The sequence below is a fragment of the Osmia bicornis genome, chromosome 8, assembly GCF_907164935.1.
Source record: "Osmia bicornis bicornis chromosome 8, iOsmBic2.1, whole genome shotgun sequence".
Classification (NCBI taxonomy): Eukaryota; Metazoa; Arthropoda; class Insecta; order Hymenoptera; family Megachilidae; genus Osmia; species Osmia bicornis.
In genome coordinates this window covers 9,985,169-10,004,048 of record NC_060223.1, presented here as the reverse complement: position 1 = coordinate 10,004,048, position 18,880 = coordinate 9,985,169, and the positions used below count along the sequence as shown (strand labels likewise).

Here is an 18,880-nt window from a genome sequence, read left to right as displayed (position 1 = left end):
TCATTTCACATCTGCGGGACTCACGGTCTAGCAAGTTTCGCTTCGGTCGCTGACCCTTCTTTCTCTCAAGTCCTCTCGCTTCCTCTCACAATTTCGCTCCTTTGATCCTGCCTTCGTTCCCGTCCTTCTTCCAGAGATTCCTCTCCCTTCGATTTCGATCCTTGACTCTCTTCGACCTGTCCGATCTTTGCATCCTTTACCATACCCTTACAGGATGGGAATTGATATTCCCTTTCTTCTGTTATTCGATGTTTACCTTCGTTGCTTCAGCTTCAAGTAGAAAGGGTAGGTTGCATCGATGGAGGGTGAAACTTGAAATCGATGATTTTAATAAAAAAAATTCTCTCGATCCTTTTCTTACGAGCACCTCCTCGTCAATCCTCTTTCACTTTCTTTTTCAGCAGGCATTCGTTTCTCTTCTCTTCGCCTCCCATTTCCTTGCCTTCGTTCTCATCATTTTTATCTTATTCGGTATCCTTTGTGTTTTTACCTTCTGTGCTCCATTTTCTTCCTTTCGTCGGGCATTTTGCTTTTTATCTATTCTTCTATGTTACCGAAGAGTGGTTCCTTTCAAATGCCAAGGACTACGGTTTTCTCGGAACCGTGCCACCCTAATTGCTGGATTCTTTCTCCGAGAGGGAACATCCTTCGGCAAGGGCCCACCCGTGCTTCGGGATAACAACGTTGAATCGGTCACAAGTACCTTCAAGGTTGTCGTAAACGAAAAAATAAAAGGAAGAATGAGTCAACGGTTTAGCTGCGAATAATATTATCGTTGCAAGAATGATTTATGCAGCTTTATTTCGTCGACGTTCTGTCATGCAAATGAAGCTTCAAGGATTCCAGACTTTCCGTTGCCAAAAAAAGATCAACGACTAATAATTACCATGCTAATAAACGTGCGAATGATAAAAGTAAAAGTGTCTCTTACAGCAGTCGATCGCTAAAGGTTCTATGATCACTGGTAGAAGGGTTGAACGTCGATTACCAGGTACACAGATATAAATTTCGTACTTGTTAAAATCACGTCCGCATATTTGATGGTTTTTAAACACGATTAGCAAGATCCTTTTACGTAACGCCGCAATCGCGGATCTCGTAACACGACGAAGCGGTAATAAGCACGCGCGAAACGTGTCCTTTCCATGCTCGAATAAATTGATCGATCGAACCGTCACGGATAATCATTTCCCTTGAAATCTTTCGATAAAAAAAGCTCAACTATTCAATTTTTCAACAAATAACTTTTCTTCGGAAGAGCATGTCTAGGGATCCCTAGATTCAATATCCACGTTTCTCTGGAATTTAAACGGACTTCAAAGTTAAGGCTTAAAAGAGGCGGCAATGATTAAAATTCATGGCCAAAAGCGACGGGCGATTCGCGTTCGAATTCGAAACACGATCGAGCGACAATTGAATCAATCATTTATCGCGTTCGCCACGATGACGGTGTCGTCTCCCACCTGGATTACTGGAAAGGACACGAGTTATTTCTGGAAGGTGATTCTCGGCTAATGCAAACATTCCGCTAACGTTTTTCAACCGACCACGCTCTTAGAAAGTCGAGGAAATTCCTTCATTTTCAACGAGGAATCGACGATATTTCCTCTTCGTATTTTTAACCCGTTCAAACGTTAGACACGTGTCTTTATTCTTTAATTTCCACCGTAAAAGGAAATTTTCACGCCTGTCTGTGACCGAGAAAAACGGTCGATTTGAAATGCGTTCACTCGCTCTTGGAACACGTTCAAGTACTTTCTTCTTTTATGATTTGCAAACGACATGCCGATGATTTCTTTCGTTCGTTGGAATTTTGTTAAACAGGTAGTTTCTCTTTCGTGAAACTTGCCGCTGCGATTAGTAGTCATTTTTGAATACACAGATTTCCGTTCATTTATCAATTCAGGTTTTTTTTTGTCAATATTATTGTAGACTTTGGGACTGGTTCGTAAATCAAAATTTTTAACTTTCCTCTATCTCTCAGACGACCTTTCCGAGGTAAAGAATGAGAAAAATGCAGCCGATGGAGGAACCAGTTTTCGAATACGCCTGAATCTGGAACACGTGAGACCGTGAGAGAGAAAATATGACGCGAGACGAGCTGCTGACACTTCCGGTAACAAGAGAATCGAATGACGATCGAATGAAACGAGGCGTTGGCATCGGCTGGTCAATGATCTATCTACCATTAACGTGGCTGAAATTATTCCCTAGGGTACCTTGTATTTTCTAGGGTTCCCTAGGAATTTTATACCCGGAATGATAAACGAAGTCTTCTATCGAATAATTAAACAGACACCATTTCGGCATCTCTACAATCAGCTTTGTTCATTAACTTTATGGATTTAATTGTTCATTAGGGAACTGGTAGAAAATAATTCTCACGCTTTCACGATTGTCTTTCGAATTTCGCGACAGCATTACTCTCTCGTCTTATGGGTGTTACGCAAGAAAGATTATGCAAGCGAAAACGGAAATTTTCTCCCGTCTAAGCTTTTCCACGACAGCGCATTAATAAATGACAATATTATCTGTGCTTCGATTCACGTTTGACCGAGCCAACGTTCCGTTCCACTCGATGACTCTGATCTTTGAAAGGTCTTGTCGAACGATTCGTGACTTGATTTTGTGAACCATCTATAATCATCGAACGGTCTTCGGATGATAAAGTAAAAGAATTTATTATTTTCAAAGATTTTCTTTCGATCGTTGCTATTGAACAAATAGAAAGACGACGCGACGTACGAATGGATCGAATGCGAAAGATCATTTACGACTTCTACCATGGATATTTCACAATTGCGTTACGATCGTTTTATCGTACGATCTTTCACGCGTGTACAAATAATTGTCCGAGCGGTAAAGTGCATTTAGCAACATTTCACGGAGTCGATAGAACCACAGAGTTTCGAGACGTCCTACGTGAACGCGGAACACTGCATGCCCGAAGCTCTGCAAGTGCAAAGTCCTCGTGAATGGCCTCTATGCTTCGTAGCTTATGATATAATAGTTTTATGACAGGGCTCGCAGGTACATATGTGTGCACACGTATGGGTTATAATGCACTTACGCGATTGTGTATGAAACGCGTCGAATACATTACTTGTCAGAGGTATAATAACTTTTGTAATTCATCCGTTTGTTGCTCGATAGATGAAAGAGAGATAAGAGGATGATTTAACCCGTGAAAAATTCAAGAAATATGCAAAATAGTACATTGTACTCAATTTTGTAGTCTAGGGTTCCCTAGACTCGGCGATTCTACATTCTAGGGTTCCCTAGATTTGGCGATTCCGTATTTTAAGATTCCCGAGATTCTAAGTACTTTCTAGGGTTCCCTAAATTCTATTACAGGTATCTTCTAGAGTTTCCTACGTAATTTAGGCTTACCTTCGTGTGAAGAAACGCCAACGATTTGTTCACGTTCTCGATTTTGTGCACTCGCATCCGCCCATTGTTAGGTTTGGCCAATCGTTCGCCAGAAATGATTTCCAATAATTTCAAAAGCTTCTTGCCGTCTGCTAAATCCGTGAATAAGTCGTCCACTTCCATACGTGCCTGTAAAGTGAAAGTAATCGATTCGACGACTCGTTGGATTTCTTCCTGTGTAGATACGCCTGAGACTTCGTGTACCAACGATATTACCATCGTTTTGTTTTCATTTTAATATTATATAACATTGTCAGCAGAGAAAATTACATTAAATTCGAAATACCCTGTACTTAAGATTCTCTAAAAAAATATGGAAGGATTCATTTTAAATACGGCACCTTCAAGAGGAACGAGTTGATCCATTTCGTGAACGTCTTCTTTTGTATATGGAGACGTTCCTCTTGCAGGGCCTTGATACGGCCCTGCTCAAATTTAAGCGCGTCTTCCCTTTGAGTCATTCTTTTTTGTATATCAGGACCACCCCTGTATCTGTCGGCTCTGCTCGGTGGATAAGACGGTGGTACGTATTCAAAGTTGAAGGTCCTGTTTTGGGGTGCGGCGCCAAGCCCAGCGCCGGGCACATACTGCGCCCCTGAAACCAAACATTTCACCCAAAATTAGACACACACCGTGGAGTAAATTAACCGTGAAAGTATAAAAACAGACGCTTGAAAGGGAAACGGAAGTTTACGTTTCTTATTCAAATTTTACGGTAAGTAGGCAGAGAACATTAATTTCGTTTATCCAGCCTCCCGTTTTCGCGTGCACGTGAAAAATCAACGATTCACCTTCCCGTTCGCGTTTATTCGGCTGTCAGCCCTTATAAGGCGGCAAACAATTTATGACACATGTCCGAGCGACGATAAACCGAGGACAATAATCTTGTCGAGTCACGAATGCTGGCAAAAAGCCGTCCGTTTCCTCGACTACACGTTCTTAGCACTTGCTCTTATTTACTTTTTCTCCCACCTTTCTCTTTTTTTCCGTCAATAATGTTACTAGTGTAAAGGATTAAAATAAAAAATTTGAAACTAATTGTTCTAATATCGATTATCCTCTGTTCGAACGATCCAGACGTAAATAAGGAATTCAGCAGCGAAAGGAATCACGATTTTTAATTAATACCTGCCCGAGAATATTTTAGCCAGGAACTCGTTTCGTAAATGCTAAAGCTTGTTTTACCAGAGGTCACGGATTTTGCTCGACCAGTCTCATACCTCTTAGCTGGATCTACTTTTTTATTTCGGGCAAACATTTCGATCCTGTAGTTTAACATCGACATAAACGAAGGCATATTTCAAACTGTTATTTCGTATAAATTCTTTATTTATCCTCTCGAATCGTAGAGTTCTCTTAGCTTCGAAACACCACTCGAGTCACGTTATCAAACGTCACAACTGGTAAGTTTGAAGTTACTTGATATCAGAATTCCCAGTAATATTTCACAATATTCGACCAATAAATCATCGTGAAAGTACGTTTAATCCTTTTGTTTTCATCTGACTCGAGAAACCTTACAGACGACGTTACACGGCAACAAATATTTCAAATGAAATATAAAAAATGAGATTTGCATATAGGGGGTGTTTTGAAACACACGAATCACCGAAACGTGACCTAAAATAAATTAAAAATTCAAGTTTCCATGAAATCGATCTCGATCAACGACACGTTCGATCCTCGTGCCTTATCATCGCGTTGCATTAATAATATAATCGATTCGTGTTAGAAAGCTTATCGCTCGAGAGATAATATTATTGTTTATTCGTGGGGAGAGAAAATGTGAAGGACATTGTGTAGTGACGTTGATCTACTTGTTCGTGGGCGATGATTTTCTATTTCTACGGCATGGAAGTGAATTTTTCTCCAGGCAGATATACCTTATCGGGGTACACTGATAATAATACCACCGTTTGAAATAGTTCCGCGCCATAGTTCTACATTTTATTTCATACTATTTCGCTTCGTCCAATATTATAACGGATTAAATATTTAGCGCCATTCGATATCATTCGAATCTCGATATTTTAAAAAAGATTCTGATGAACATGCACGTTCAAGGCGTGAAGGAAGCCGTGCTGAAAAGCGTGCCAATAGTCGTTCGCGTGCGAACCGAGGGCAATGACAAGCAGGGAGCATCGGAGATTTGATTAGAGTGCTTAGCTTCTCTGTCTCTGTTTTTCTTTGGCTTTAGTCGTCAAGTTTCTAAGCTGCTGGAAACCATGTAACGCGATGTAACAACCGCATGTGTGCACGCACTTGGGATTCTTCGAGCGGAACGTCTGCAAACACGTTTCGTTTCGCGCAAATCTTGCTGTTAAAGCAGCTCGAAATATTAGCTTTCCGACTGAATTCGCGTATTTTTCATCGAATTCGCTGTGTAGAAAAAGTATAGCGAGCCGGCTGGTTACGTAAATTTCTAAAATAACATTTTAACACCTCGCTTTGCGTCAACAATTAACGATGTGTTAATTAAAAATCAAGGAGCCTCTGCTTCAACGCTGTTCATTTTCTAAACGTTTCTTAGAATACATTGATATTGTTATTAAGAGTCGAATGACACATAGATCATTGAAACAGGGGCTAATGAAAGGACAATAGACGCAATGAAGATCGCAGACAACGAAGATTAAAGCCAGTCCGGAGCCGCTTCACGACACTCACAGCTAAACAGCAAACGACACCCAGAGGCCGTGTATTGAGCTCTAATTACATGGAATGTGCGACGAGAATTTCAACAGATAATCTCTTATCTAGACAGATAAAGTAGCAAACAGGTGTGGTTGCTTAATCATCGACTCTCTTGTCGAACATCGAACAACACGTAACTATACGTAAACTATATCTGCTACGAATGAATTTCGATAACAGAATCAATCTGGGAGAGAAATAAATATAAATTTATTTTCAGAATACCAAAGATCGCTCGATTAATTAACTGTGATCCCCTGACCATCGGGATGATTCGCATATTCCTCGGCTAGTAATTACACTACATACCGTAATAATTGCGTGACATCATCTCTTCGATTCTTCTAATGGCCGTTGATCCTTGTAATCATGACTCGTTTCACTATACTAACTGATTTCTCGAGAAAAAAAAAACACACGGTTTCTAAACGAACAGTAGATCGCGTTTGGACGTTCGCGAACAGCGACACCGAACTGATTCAGCTGTTAGCCAAAGACCACTGACAGACAGGACTCTTATCGCGTATCGCGAGAGTGTTATGTCCACTGTTCTTTTATGTAGTCGAAGCTAAGTACAAGTGTACATGTACAACACCGAGCACGGTGGACTTCCCTAGAGAATATGGCGATATAGCAGGAGATACCACCACTCGTTATAATACTTAACACTAGAACTATCAAACCAGTTGAAATGAGTGTTAAAAATCACCACGTAATTAACATTAAGGCCAATTTCCCTAATAATAATTTTTGTAATTAAATGAAAGAGAGAAAAGAAGATGATTTAACCCGTGAAAAATCTAAGAAATATGCAAGGTAGTAGATTTTACTCGATTCTGTATTCTAGGGTTCCCTAGATTGGGCGATTCCGTATTTTAAGTTTCCCTAGATTCTAAGTACTTATATCTAATGTAAGTACCTATATCACCATCTTATTCTGAGAAGTCCTCCCTACTCGCTACTGTACACCTCTCACTACCGTAACCTGCAGGTGGTTTCATCAAATTTTCTTGAAAACAAAATACGATTTATCATTTCGATTAAGCATCGAATAAAATAGAAATGATTCAAAGCTAATAGCAGTCATAAGAGACGTGTTTATGAAATTAAACAGACATGACCGATCGGGTGTCGCATGTACATCGTTTTCAACTTCCTACTCGATCGTTCGTATACAAATTGCGATGTAATTATATAATTGAACAAGAACCATGACGCTTTTTTTCTCACAAGAACGTCTATCCTGTTAGAATAACATTTGCATACATTAATCGGGACAGACGTTTAGTTTGATTTTGTAATCAAGGATAATTTGTTTCTATAATGATCAAGTGAAAAAACTAGCAGTATTCAGGTAAAAGTTGCAATAAAAAAATTCTTCGAAATTAAAATGAAAGAACTACCTCCTTATAATCTTTGTTGAAATTGAATCACCTAAGCCTCTGATGTCACGAGACAGAAAAACGCGTCATTCGCGCAAATAAATTTTTTATGGAACCAACTTAACTCGTTCTGATGTAATTTTCAAATACGCGGAATCGTTGTAAGGTTCGTCAATGTAGCAGGAAACGAGGCATCGTTCCGGAAGTACGCGCTTACGATGGAACGCATCGAAGTGGAATGATTATTCGAAACATCGAAATCAATCGTGCGAAGATTTTTAAGTTTACAGAAAATTGAATATTATTAATATCGCCGATATCTTCGACAGTCATTGCTTTAATTAACTCCAAGATATATCGCGATAAGACGGCAGACCTTTACACCGCTCGAGATAAATTCCCCATTAAACGTCGGTATCGGGAATATTGTACGTGGAAAAAAATATTGCGAATCAAAAGGAAAATTGCCGACGATTATGTCACATTTTTACCCGACATACTCCGATCATGATTATCTGACAAAAGTAGCGATGACGTTATAATGGATGAATTCATCGTACCGCTGTTACTCCATTACCCTATCTCGTTCGACAACATTCATCTAGCTAATTAAACACTCTTCATTTCTACCTTGAATTTCATTTCAACTATTTTACACAGGAGAAAGTATCATCAAGATAAACTTATCACGTTTGCGTTTATTTATACGTTCGATCACTTCCTTCCTAATATTTACAGTAACAACAAAACCGATTTTCACTTGTATTAACTTTCATCGTTCAGCTTCGACTGCAATGGGTACCGTACGAGCTGGTTTATTCGCATGGCGAATAGGAAACACGAGATAGAAACCGGAAGTACGCTGGATGCGCCATGTTAGAAGCAAAGAAACCTCAAAGGGTTTCAGCAACGTCTAGATAAAATCTCGTATTCTTTCATAACCGATAGAAAATTATTATCGTATCGAATCCAACGCTCTTATGGATATAAAAATATTGTTAAATATAATTTCACGGACACACACGTCGTAGCTCATTAGCATACACGTGAACACTTACCAAAATCATCGGAGAAAGTTCTCTAACGACCTACGTGTTGCTATTTACGTTAAAGAAAGTAAAACGCGTGGCTATCCATCGTTCTAATTCCGATCAAAGGAAAAAGGCACGCAAGTTGTTCGACACCTTTAGAACTCGAGCAACGTTCTCGTGTTAGTTTGATAGAGCACGATGCACACTCGGGAAGAGATAAGAGAGTGTCGTAAGCTCCAAGATATTATATCTGCAGACTGCACAGAAAACATCTTCTTTAACATCATACAACTTTGCAAATACTAGGTCCAGACTGCAGAAATTGTGAAATTTCTTTGAGATATTGAGAAAAATGGGTATGTACACCTTGATGCAACGTGCTGCCAAACTAGGGAGAACAATTACGGGCTCACCGCGGCAATATAACGAGAGACTACTGTAATATTAATATTAGCTGTGATTTTGGAGACAGCGTACGATTTCCAGTGTAATGGTAAATGTAAAAATGTAAATTAGGGACGTGTGGGTATCCGATGCATGCGTGCAGTCGGGTCGCACAGCACTGCACCAAACAGAAGGGACCAGTCTGTCAGCCACCAAATATAGGCCTGTCGTCATGTCGTTTGAACTTGCTAGACCTTGTCACATCCTCTTTTTTTTCCCAACGACCATGTGCACGTATACGCGAGAAGACTGGATGAATGTTTGCCCGGACTATCAGTGTCAATAGTGCGTCGGTGTCTCTTTCCATCCGACTCTGGGACAAGCCTCGATAATAATACGGTTCAGATTTCACCTGGTCTTCTGCTCTGCCACAGCCCTCTCTTCCCGTTCACCGTATTTCCGGGGCAATTTCAAACTTCCTGCCGCGCATCGATCTTCTTCTAGCTCTATCGAACGCGGCAAGTATCTTCTTCTTTGTTCCCGATTCCTTCTCCTCTTTGTTCTTAAGTCACTGAAAGATTTCAAGCCTTTCGACTCGTAACGACGATCGGTCGGTCTCCATGTAAGTATTACATTCGCGATTTACATAACCGCGAAACAAGAATACTCCATCGCGATCCAGCGGTAATCTGTTTAGTCGGAGGACAGTCGGTTAATACGAATGACATCACCGGTTTCGCGGAAGTTTGCACATGCGTCCGACATTTCATTTCAATTTCACGATCCGTAAGTTACCGCGAGGATGGCGTCGGATCTACCGTTGCGCCGACTCTAGCATCACTTCCGGTTTCTTACTCGGCTCCGTTTTCGTCAAGTCACGATCGGAAACTAAAGTATATCACGGCCGGAAAGATTTTATTTTCAACTCTGAATGAATGAAAAATACTAGCGTGACTTTCTCACAATGAACCCTTCATTCCGAACTCCTCGTAACAGTTTCAGTTCTTGATCGTTTAAGTAACAACGACCTCGGTGTTGCTCGCGGGAAAACACTTATTACGATAATCGTGAAATAAAGAGGGATTATCTGGTCGTTAAAAAAATTTTCACAGGAATCACCTTTAATTACGAGGTGTAGGTGAATCACTTGATTTCCTGCCGGACGTTAATCGTTAAATCATAACTTTCACATAACAGATTAAGCAACGAGTTGCATTATCCGATTATCTGCGTTTCTGAACTCGCAATTTCATATATTTTAATGTACTTCGCTATATACCTGACCCATTGGTCTACCCATGTATTATCTAGAATATGACTGAATGAAAGGTATTATTTCGCAGAAAATGTACACCATTCAGTCACGAGGATCCCGGTGGGTCGTATTCTACAGGACAGTGTGGTTTGCGGTACCTTTTGTAAGTTTCACGTTAATAGCCTGTGTACTCCCACGCGCCACATTAGGCCCCCCTTCATTGTCGAGCAGGAGGCTCGAATTTGCGAGGGAATTTACATCGGCGATATAAATACAATGGACTTGGATTATCCGGACGCGATGGAACTGGGTGATTTGAATTTCGATGAACGGCAGACCTTCTTCTCGATACTTCGATGACAAGTGGAATTTTAGTTTGTAAAAAACGAGGCTATGTACAGTAATGAGAATGGTCCCGGGGCTTACCAAACCTTCCCCTAGATTCGATTCCCCCCGGGCTTTTTGAATATTCAAATTGATTAGTAAAAAAGATAAACGACAGAGGACGCTGCGAGCAGAATATTCCGAGTATTTCGGAGTAGAAAGTAGACTGATTTATTTGAATTCTATTCTATTAGCTGAATTTATAGTTCACTAAAATTTGTGTATTACAGATGCTTGTTTCTTAGAAAAGTATGTTAGTGTTTGTTACAAGTAACCCAAGAATGATTCTTCGTTATATCACAGAACTTGGGTGATTAATTGATGTTGCAAGTAGGAATGTTACAAGTAGGTCAAGACTATCTAAAAATAACTCTCAACTCTTGCTCATTGCTGAGTAATTACAATGTTTATTGCAGGATATATTGTTTTCAACATTTGATATTTATAAGTATGACAGGGAAAACAAGCTTTGTTGCGAACAGATGAAGGTGAGCCATTGAACAATGCTGCTGCTGACTTAGGTATAAGAATGTCAACTGTTTCTGAATGCAAGAGGATCAGAAAGGAAATTGAAGGTTTTTGTGCTAAAATGGTTTCCAAAGATAATTTAATCAAAAGAGAAGCTCTTAAAAGACCTAAGAATGTAATGCCTCAATGAAATGTTAGGTTCTCATCCTACATTTACTGAAAGCATGGGGTAGCTGGAAAACACCCCATGGAATAGAACTTAATTTTCCTGGGGAAGGTCTGTTGGAAGATCCTATTCCAAATGATAATTCAGATCATCTGTTAGTATTAGAATATGTTTATTAATACAAGATGAAGATAGAACTTGAAGCTTTACTAATATTGGATGACATCAAGAATCAACAAATGTGAGTCACTCTGAAGCAATAGAAATACTTGATAAAGTGACACTACGAAAAATAAACTAATAATTTTAAGACATTTTACACGTCCTCAAGAAGAAGATGCAAAGAAGAGTTTGCAACAACCAGAAACTGATGATTTTCTTAAATAACGTTCACTGATGTATATTATGTAATTTTTTAATCTTTGTCTTCAGACACAAATATCTCTGTTTCAAAATTTAACTACATAAAATATCGAGAATGGAAATATTTCCATTCACAAGTTATTTATGCAAACGCTTAATCTCTGTAATCAAATTTACTGCTGTTTACTGATTTTGCAAAGTGCGTAACTCATGACCCGAAGATCAGTCGTGAATCATTAACCGCTATTATCTTATCAAAATTTATTTTTACATGTTCTCGCTCCATTACAATGTTTCCTTCCACGTCGATTAGCATATTAACAGTATTCCTGACAAATATGTTCTATTCTAATTCTAAGATGCGAGCTGCGAAAAAGATGCACCAATTATCCCACCTTTCCCTCGTTAATTCAAAGTCTCTAATAGCGGATACTTTGAAGGAAATCTCGTATCCTGTATCCAGCAATTTTAATCGATATTGCGCGATCAAGCCGTTTTCAATGAGCCGCCGCGCCGTTTCAGACGATGATCGTCATCCAATTATCCCGCCAGTAGCTGTCTAATCGGATCGATAATAATTTAATAAGACCACACGTCGAATACCCTCTTTTTATCGTACCTTCCATCGGTAACGCGAGGAAGACCAACAAGTATTGAAAAATAAGAATTCGAGAGCTCGAGTCAGAGTTGGATAAGTTTAAGCGAATATTTTCTTTTTCCCGCGCATTCCATCGGCCCTGCGATCCGAGCTCTAAGGATACGTGGATCTCCTCGGAATTGCGTCGATTCCAGTTTCCGCTTCGTCGATCAGATTCGCTCTGTGAATCCAAGGAAGCTCGCCTGCCTCTCTAACGGACCATTGAATTTCAGAAAATTGTGCACGCTCCGTGGCGAGGAAACTTGGTGATCGACGAAGGAGCAACCGTTAGATGCTAGAGATACCAAAGTTCCCGGGATCTATTTTGGATCTACACGAATGAAAATATCACACGAGAAACAATTTTTCTTCGAGTTCTGAATAGCCTACGTCTTCATCATCTGGCAGTCATCGTTGTTCTTGAAACTACTTCAACCGATAATGGACCAAGTGGTTTTCAGACATCGAACGAACCCTTAAGTACGCTGAAGAGGTTACTATCGTAACTAAATTCCCTCCTGGTGAAATGTAACGGTGAAAAGTGAAATGGAAAGCCAGTTCGGTTCAATTACAGGAAATGTAACTCGCGTACCGATGATGGAATCGTTTCAGCCGGCTAAACCCAAGTGAAATTACCAACCACAATAATTACGCTTTTTTGCGTTCTTCTTCGAGAAGAAAATTACAAGTAACGGTAATTTATTGTTAGAAAAACTAAGGCAAAAAGTATTCGTCGAGGGTTCTACAATTGATAGCAGCCTCCTCGAGTATTGCACGAGAGTTCTCGATGTTCCCTTTGCATTCTCGAGTTTTATCTCTCAAATTTATAGCCGAGAACAGGCACTGAATAATGATTTTACGCTAGCGGGTCAAATATGCGAGATAACAGCGTTACGTTGGATCAATCGAATACTATTTTATTCCTTTATCTTATCGCTGTTCCTGCATTAATTGCGCGTAATCTTAGGCGACACAGCCGACTAGGTATTTGCTCGTTCGGTCTCTCGCTTCTCCTCGATATTATTCAGGAATAATTTTTAATTAAAGAAAAATCTATAGGTGTTTGTACCAGTCATATTACGATACGTTATTTTGACAACAGCCCTATCGATCAATCACTTTCGACCAATCAGATAGCCGCGCTTGTCTCATCAGTCGTACTCCGCCAATCACAGGGCTTGTTACTTCAGCCCTAGGTAAACGGGCCAGTTGCATCTGATAAGGCCAGTTGCATCGCGCGGAGGCCGGTCAGTCTGCTCTTGGGCTTCGAAGAAGGAGGGGTGTTTTCTTTTTTTTTACAAAATTTTTCCCTTAGAATCGCGTCGATAATAAAAGTATAAGAATTGAAATACGATTTAAGACGCGTGTCCCTAGGGTTAATAGGTTCGAGCCTACTTTTTTTTTTTGAAACGGGCTATAATGCATTCGGCAACGAGTGGCGTCGTGACGTCAGAGGCTTGTAGAAAGTTGACAAGAAAAATCTACATTCCTGCATGCGTTCTGGCAGTTTTACATTCACCGTCGTGTCGGAGCCGTCTACTAGAAGAGTCCGACCGCGTGTACGCGCTAGATAAAACTCCGTTCCTTCATATCGTATTCCGTGGACGAGTGCCGAGGGGTCACGTATGCAGGACTAACAACTAATTACGTCGATGAGATGTCTTTCGGAGATGTACGAGGGAAAAATCAGCCCCTCGTGACTCGTGCCCCCTATCGTTGTCCCTTTTGGTCACGCTTCTTCCCTTCCCTTCCCTTCCCTTCCTGGCACGCGACGATATTCAAATTTCGACGAACCGGTACACGTTCGAAAACCCCTTCTACCTCGCGCGAAACGAAACAGGTTGATCGTAATTGCGATAGAATAACATTGCGCGCGAGAATTTTCTTCTCCCCCGTTGGCCGTTCGTAAATCCACGATTGACGGAACGCGGGAGTACGGCGTTAAGCCTTGAAGTCTGTAACCGGAGTCGCTCGTACGCTCGTCTTGGGTTCCAGGACTCGCCAAGGATCTTTCTCTTTCTATCTTTCTCGATTCCTTGCCCTCTACGAGACCGTCTGAACGGAGAAATGGTGGGAAGCGACAGGAGGGGCCCGAGGGGACTCCCAGAGCGGTCCAGCAACTCCCCAGAATACGGGTGTAGGCGCATGCGCAATCGCGCACGCATGAGAAACTTACGTTTCGTTACTCGTTAGTAGTACTACGATTAACGTTTACTAGCGATGGGAATGACCTCGGATTTACGAATGATAACTACCATCATTTTATTTCCTATTGATATTTGAATCTAAAGACGATATAATAACGCGGGGTTAAACTTTTAATACTTTGAATTAAGTCTCCGTTGAATTACTGACCTAAATCGGCGGTAGTTTGATCCTGCGTATTCAACAATTGATCGATGGATCGAATCCATCGCTAGAAGCCCCCTTCACGCACACACGACTTTCGCCCGCGAGACGGGCATCGAAAGGGCCCACGGCGCGTCCATGGTAGGGAGAGACGTGAAAATCACGGTGGTGGGGGCAAGAAAAACGACTCGAGAAAGGGAGGCATCGAAGGTACGAGCGAGAAAGAGAGAAAAAACGAGCATCCATTGAGAATTACGGTATTCGCCGAGTAGAGAAACGAACGAAGCCAGAGTCTGGAGGGGCTCATTAGAAACTCGAGGCAGCGGCTCGCGGCGCGGCGCGGCGGGTAATATTATTTCCTCGTGGAACGCGAGGGCTAAGGCCGATCAAATGCCGGGTACCGTTCGGGAAAAGATCGAAGTCCGCTCCAATTTCAACGTGCACCGACGCTAGCGCCCCGTTAGGATCCTAACCACATCTCGAGAACTCGTTCGACCAGCAACGGGAGGAGTGAAAAGGAAAACTCTACCTAACCCACTCCCTTCCGCGCGTTTTCCAGCTGTCCGACCTTTGCAAACGACCAGTTCTCCTCTACGAGGAATTCTGACCTCGTAACGGAATGACTGTACGACGACACGTGATGATGCTGTGGCGGGAGGGAGGGAAACTTTGAATTCTCCCTATGGGGAAGAATCGATACAGATCCCTCGCGTCAGATCGAGTTCTGACCAAAATTTTTAACACTCGACCATGGGACATTCCATTTATACCCTTCTTTTGAAATTCATGAATGAATAATATTAATATGATACACTTAATCATTTAATAATTATATATTGCGAAATTTATCACTGTTCAAAAAAATATTTATGTCAGGGTGCGTTTCAATAAAACATTAAGGTTATATTTCACGAAAAAGGAATCCTATTGAATTACTAAGCGCCATATAAATAATGTATACTATGTCTCATTCGTAAATAAGTATATGTATAAGAAAGAATTCTTAAAAGATGAGGCTCGATGCGAATAAAATGAGGGTCGGTAAAGGATTGAAAAACAAGCACATATTGTGAAAAAAGTCATTCGGTTTAATCCATCGTTATCTTAAAAAGATAGAGGATAATCCCCCGATCGATCGAACCCAGTTAGTAAAGAATTCTTTCTACGTGACGGAAGAAAGCCGTAAAGGAGCAAGGACTCGTACGCGACTTTTTTCCTTTCTGGCGTCGAAACGGATCACTGGATCCCTTGTATGAAATGTCCCACGTGACCCGTCGACCTTTGCGCGCGTAAACTTTCTGTTTGTCGACCGGACCGCTCGAGGACGATAAACAAACCCAAAAGCTAATCTCACGAGCAGTGGTCCACATTTTTTTTCTCTATGTTTGATCGAACGATTACACAAAATGTTCGTGATTTCGTTCTGAGACATGCGTTCTAACGCGAATCGAACGTATGCTAGACTGTATCGTTCGCAAAACACGAGCGGCGAAACAAGATTGATTGATTTATAGAACGGTGACAAATATCAGTACTCTTACCTTTTCTCCGTGTGTACGAAGCTTATCCAAAAAGCCAAAGCACCTGGTGAATCCGCGACAACACTCGATTAAACACTTTTCAAGCACTCAGAATCCACCAAAGCGGCACACTCAGTTTTTGTTCTTTCCGACTTGATACGCAGCTGGTAAACACACGCGACACACAATACGGACTGAAAAACGCACGCGTTTTAACTTTTTTCTGGCGGTAGCGTGTCACGCGAACTATACCGAGGTCTGCGTCAATGCGTTTACAGCTTCGAACTCCAAGCGGTTCTTCGTCTTGACTCCCTCCGTCCTGCGCCACGGACGTGTTCCGACTGAACCGCTTGACCCCCACCACGCTGCGTGAGACCCCGTCGGTCACTGCGCGCCAACCAGCCAATTAGCGCCACCTGTTAAGAACCAATAGCATTAGTTGTAACTAATATACCGACCAATGAAACGACAGCATGTTGACGATAAATTTGAAACATCGGTAATTGATAATTTCGTAATTAATTTCTTTTCCAGTAGGTATCGCACTACGCTCATGGTGTTGTACATGGAACGAACATAACCTTTTCATTAAATAATATTTAAACAAAAATTGCAATATAAATGTGAATACAGAATGGCTGAAATAGATATATTAAATAGCGTAATATCTGCTATTGATAGCAATACTAAAAAACCAGAACAATTCTTAAAGTGAGTATTTTATAAAGGTTTCTTTGTATAACCTATTTTAATACCACTTGTTAAGAACTGTTAATTCATTAAATATTTTCATTTCATTTATGTTTTAGCGTACAAAATGAAATTGCTCTAAATTTTAAAGATTCCATAAAACGTTTGTATGACTTTACAAAAGAACAATCTGAGAGAAACACTAATGCTTTACCAGAACTTGTAACAGAAGGTTTTGATGAAGAACAGATTTGGCAACAACTTGAATTGCAAAATGAAGGGGAACTTGGACATTTTATTAGCAATGTCTCAAGGGTTTTAGCTAAAAACAAAAAGTTGACAATACCAGTTAGTACAACTAAGCCAGGAATTCAACAGAACATTAAAAAAAACATAACAGAGGATGAAGAAAATGATGAAGAAAACATGACAGAAGGAGAAACTTCAGAGGATGAGGCAGAAATGGAAAGTATTTCACAAAAACAGAAAAAAGCCACAAAGAAACATAAAAAGAAACCATCAATAGTAGATGACAAATTTTTTAAATTGCAAGAATTGGATGAGTATTTGATAAAAGAAGAAAAAAAGGAGAAGCAAAGTGAGAAGAATGAAGATGAATCTGATGATGATGATGATGATGATTCAGTAGATTTATTTAATGATTATTCTGATAAAGAAGATCAGAAAACTGAGGAAGGAAAATTATTGAAATATGCAGATTTCTTTGACAGTCCACAAAGTGAAAATGAGGATCATGATGATTCTGTACATAATAAAGATACAGATGATGACAAGTCATTACATGACAGCAATTTGGATAGTGAAATGGAAATGGACATAGAGAATGAATCAGCAAATAATAAACCCTCCAAGAAAAAAGTTACATTTAATCTCACAAATGATTCTGATGAAACAGATAGCTTAGATAATAAAAATGTCAGTACAAAAGAAGATACTGAAATGAAATCATCTTTTGAAGCACGCCAGGAAAGACTGAAGAAAAGGATTGAACAATTAGAAGAGGAAGCTCTTGCTGAAAAAGCTTGGCAGCTTAAGGGTGAAGTGAATGCAACAAGCAGACCACAAAACTCTCTGTTAGAAGAATTTGTAGAATTTGATGTCACAACAAGACCTCCACCTGTGATTACTGAACAAACCACATTGAAATTAGAAGACATAATTAAACAAAGAATAAAAGATAAAGCTTGGGATGATGTTGAAAAGAAGTTTAAACCAGTTGAAACTCCACTAGAATATAAGAAGAAGTTGATCTTGGACCAAGAAAAGAGTAAACAAAGTTTGTCTCAGATTTATGAAAATGAATATCTCAAACAAAAGGAGGCATTAAATCCAGAAAGTAATGAGAAAGAGGAAGAAGAACCAAAATTACATATTGAAATTCGGGAAATGATGCATTCCTTGTTTAACAAGTTGGATGCCTTATCTAATTTCCATTACACACCAAAACCAGTAAGATATTTATAACAAAATTTCTTAATTGAACGGGAGTCTTTCTAATTTAATTTTATTTGTTTCAGGCTAAACCAGAAATTAAAATTATTAGTAACATTCCTGCAATTAACATGGAGGAAGTGGCTCCAGTAGGAATGAGCGATGCTGCCTTATTAGCTCCAGAAGAAATTAAAGGTACATATTTTTGAAGAAATTGCCTTTTTTGATTCAAATATACTAAATTTTATTGTCAATCCTGTTTATAGCTAAACCACGAGGTGATCTCATTGGTAAAGCGGAACGAACTAAGACTGATATGAAACGCGACCGAAGACGTAAGAAGACCAAACAACGTGTGCGACAACAGGCCACGGAGAAGAAGGAGAAACTAAACGCATTGAAACCAGGAATCGCTAAGAAAAAGAAGAACGATGCAGAATTAGTGAAGAAATTGACCAACAATCGAAATGTGATAAAAATGGACGAGACAAATTACAAGGTTCCAAAATCGTCTACTGCATTTTTCAATCAGTTACAAGACCAAGTGAAAAGTCACATCAAAGCAAAGACTGATGCAGATAAAAAAAAGAAACAAAAGGATAACTTGTCTGCTGTTAAGCTGAAATTGTAATTTTTGTATAGAATTATTTAAATAAAAATATGTTGTACACGTTTT

General features: G+C 40.0%; 2 protein-coding genes and 1 long non-coding RNA gene across 6 annotated transcripts in view; 2 read left to right on the top strand and 1 right to left on the bottom strand.

Moving 5' to 3' along the window:
* LOC114879941 (spectrin beta chain, non-erythrocytic 5) overlaps nt 1–16,404 on the bottom strand; it is a 36,620-nt gene extending 20,216 nt beyond the window's left edge. For 2 of the 4 annotated variants that reach the window (XM_029195375.2, XM_029195376.2), the window contains exons 1-3: nt 6,433–6,660; nt 3,771–4,024; nt 3,391–3,558 (exon numbers count right to left, since the gene is read on the bottom strand). In XM_029195375.2, coding sequence (XP_029051208.1) covers nt 3,391–3,558; nt 3,771–4,024; nt 6,433–6,454 — 444 coding nt within the window. In that variant the 5' untranslated portion in view covers nt 6,455–6,660. Of the gene's footprint in view, nt 1–3,390; nt 3,559–3,770; nt 4,025–6,432; nt 6,661–16,083 lie in introns of those variants that run through there. The other 2 variants (XM_029195378.2, XM_046286902.1) reach the window with 2 other exon arrangements.
* On the top strand, nt 9,341–11,612 carry LOC114879943. Its single transcript, XR_003790003.2, has 3 exons — nt 9,341–9,542; nt 10,264–10,904; nt 10,976–11,612. It is a non-coding gene; the product is annotated as an uncharacterized LOC114879943 (long non-coding RNA).
* A 203-nt stretch (nt 16,405–16,607) lies between the features above and the next one.
* Nucleotides 16,608–18,879, top strand: LOC114879932 (U3 small nucleolar ribonucleoprotein protein MPP10). The gene is made up of 4 exons (XM_029195362.2): nt 16,608–16,773; nt 16,872–18,222; nt 18,291–18,399; nt 18,471–18,879. Exons 1-4 carry the CDS (start codon nt 16,697–16,699, stop codon nt 18,833–18,835), a joined length of 1,902 nt encoding a protein of 633 aa, XP_029051195.2. The 5' UTR covers nt 16,608–16,696; the 3' UTR covers nt 18,836–18,879.
* The last annotated feature ends 1 nt before the right edge of the window (nt 18,880 follows it).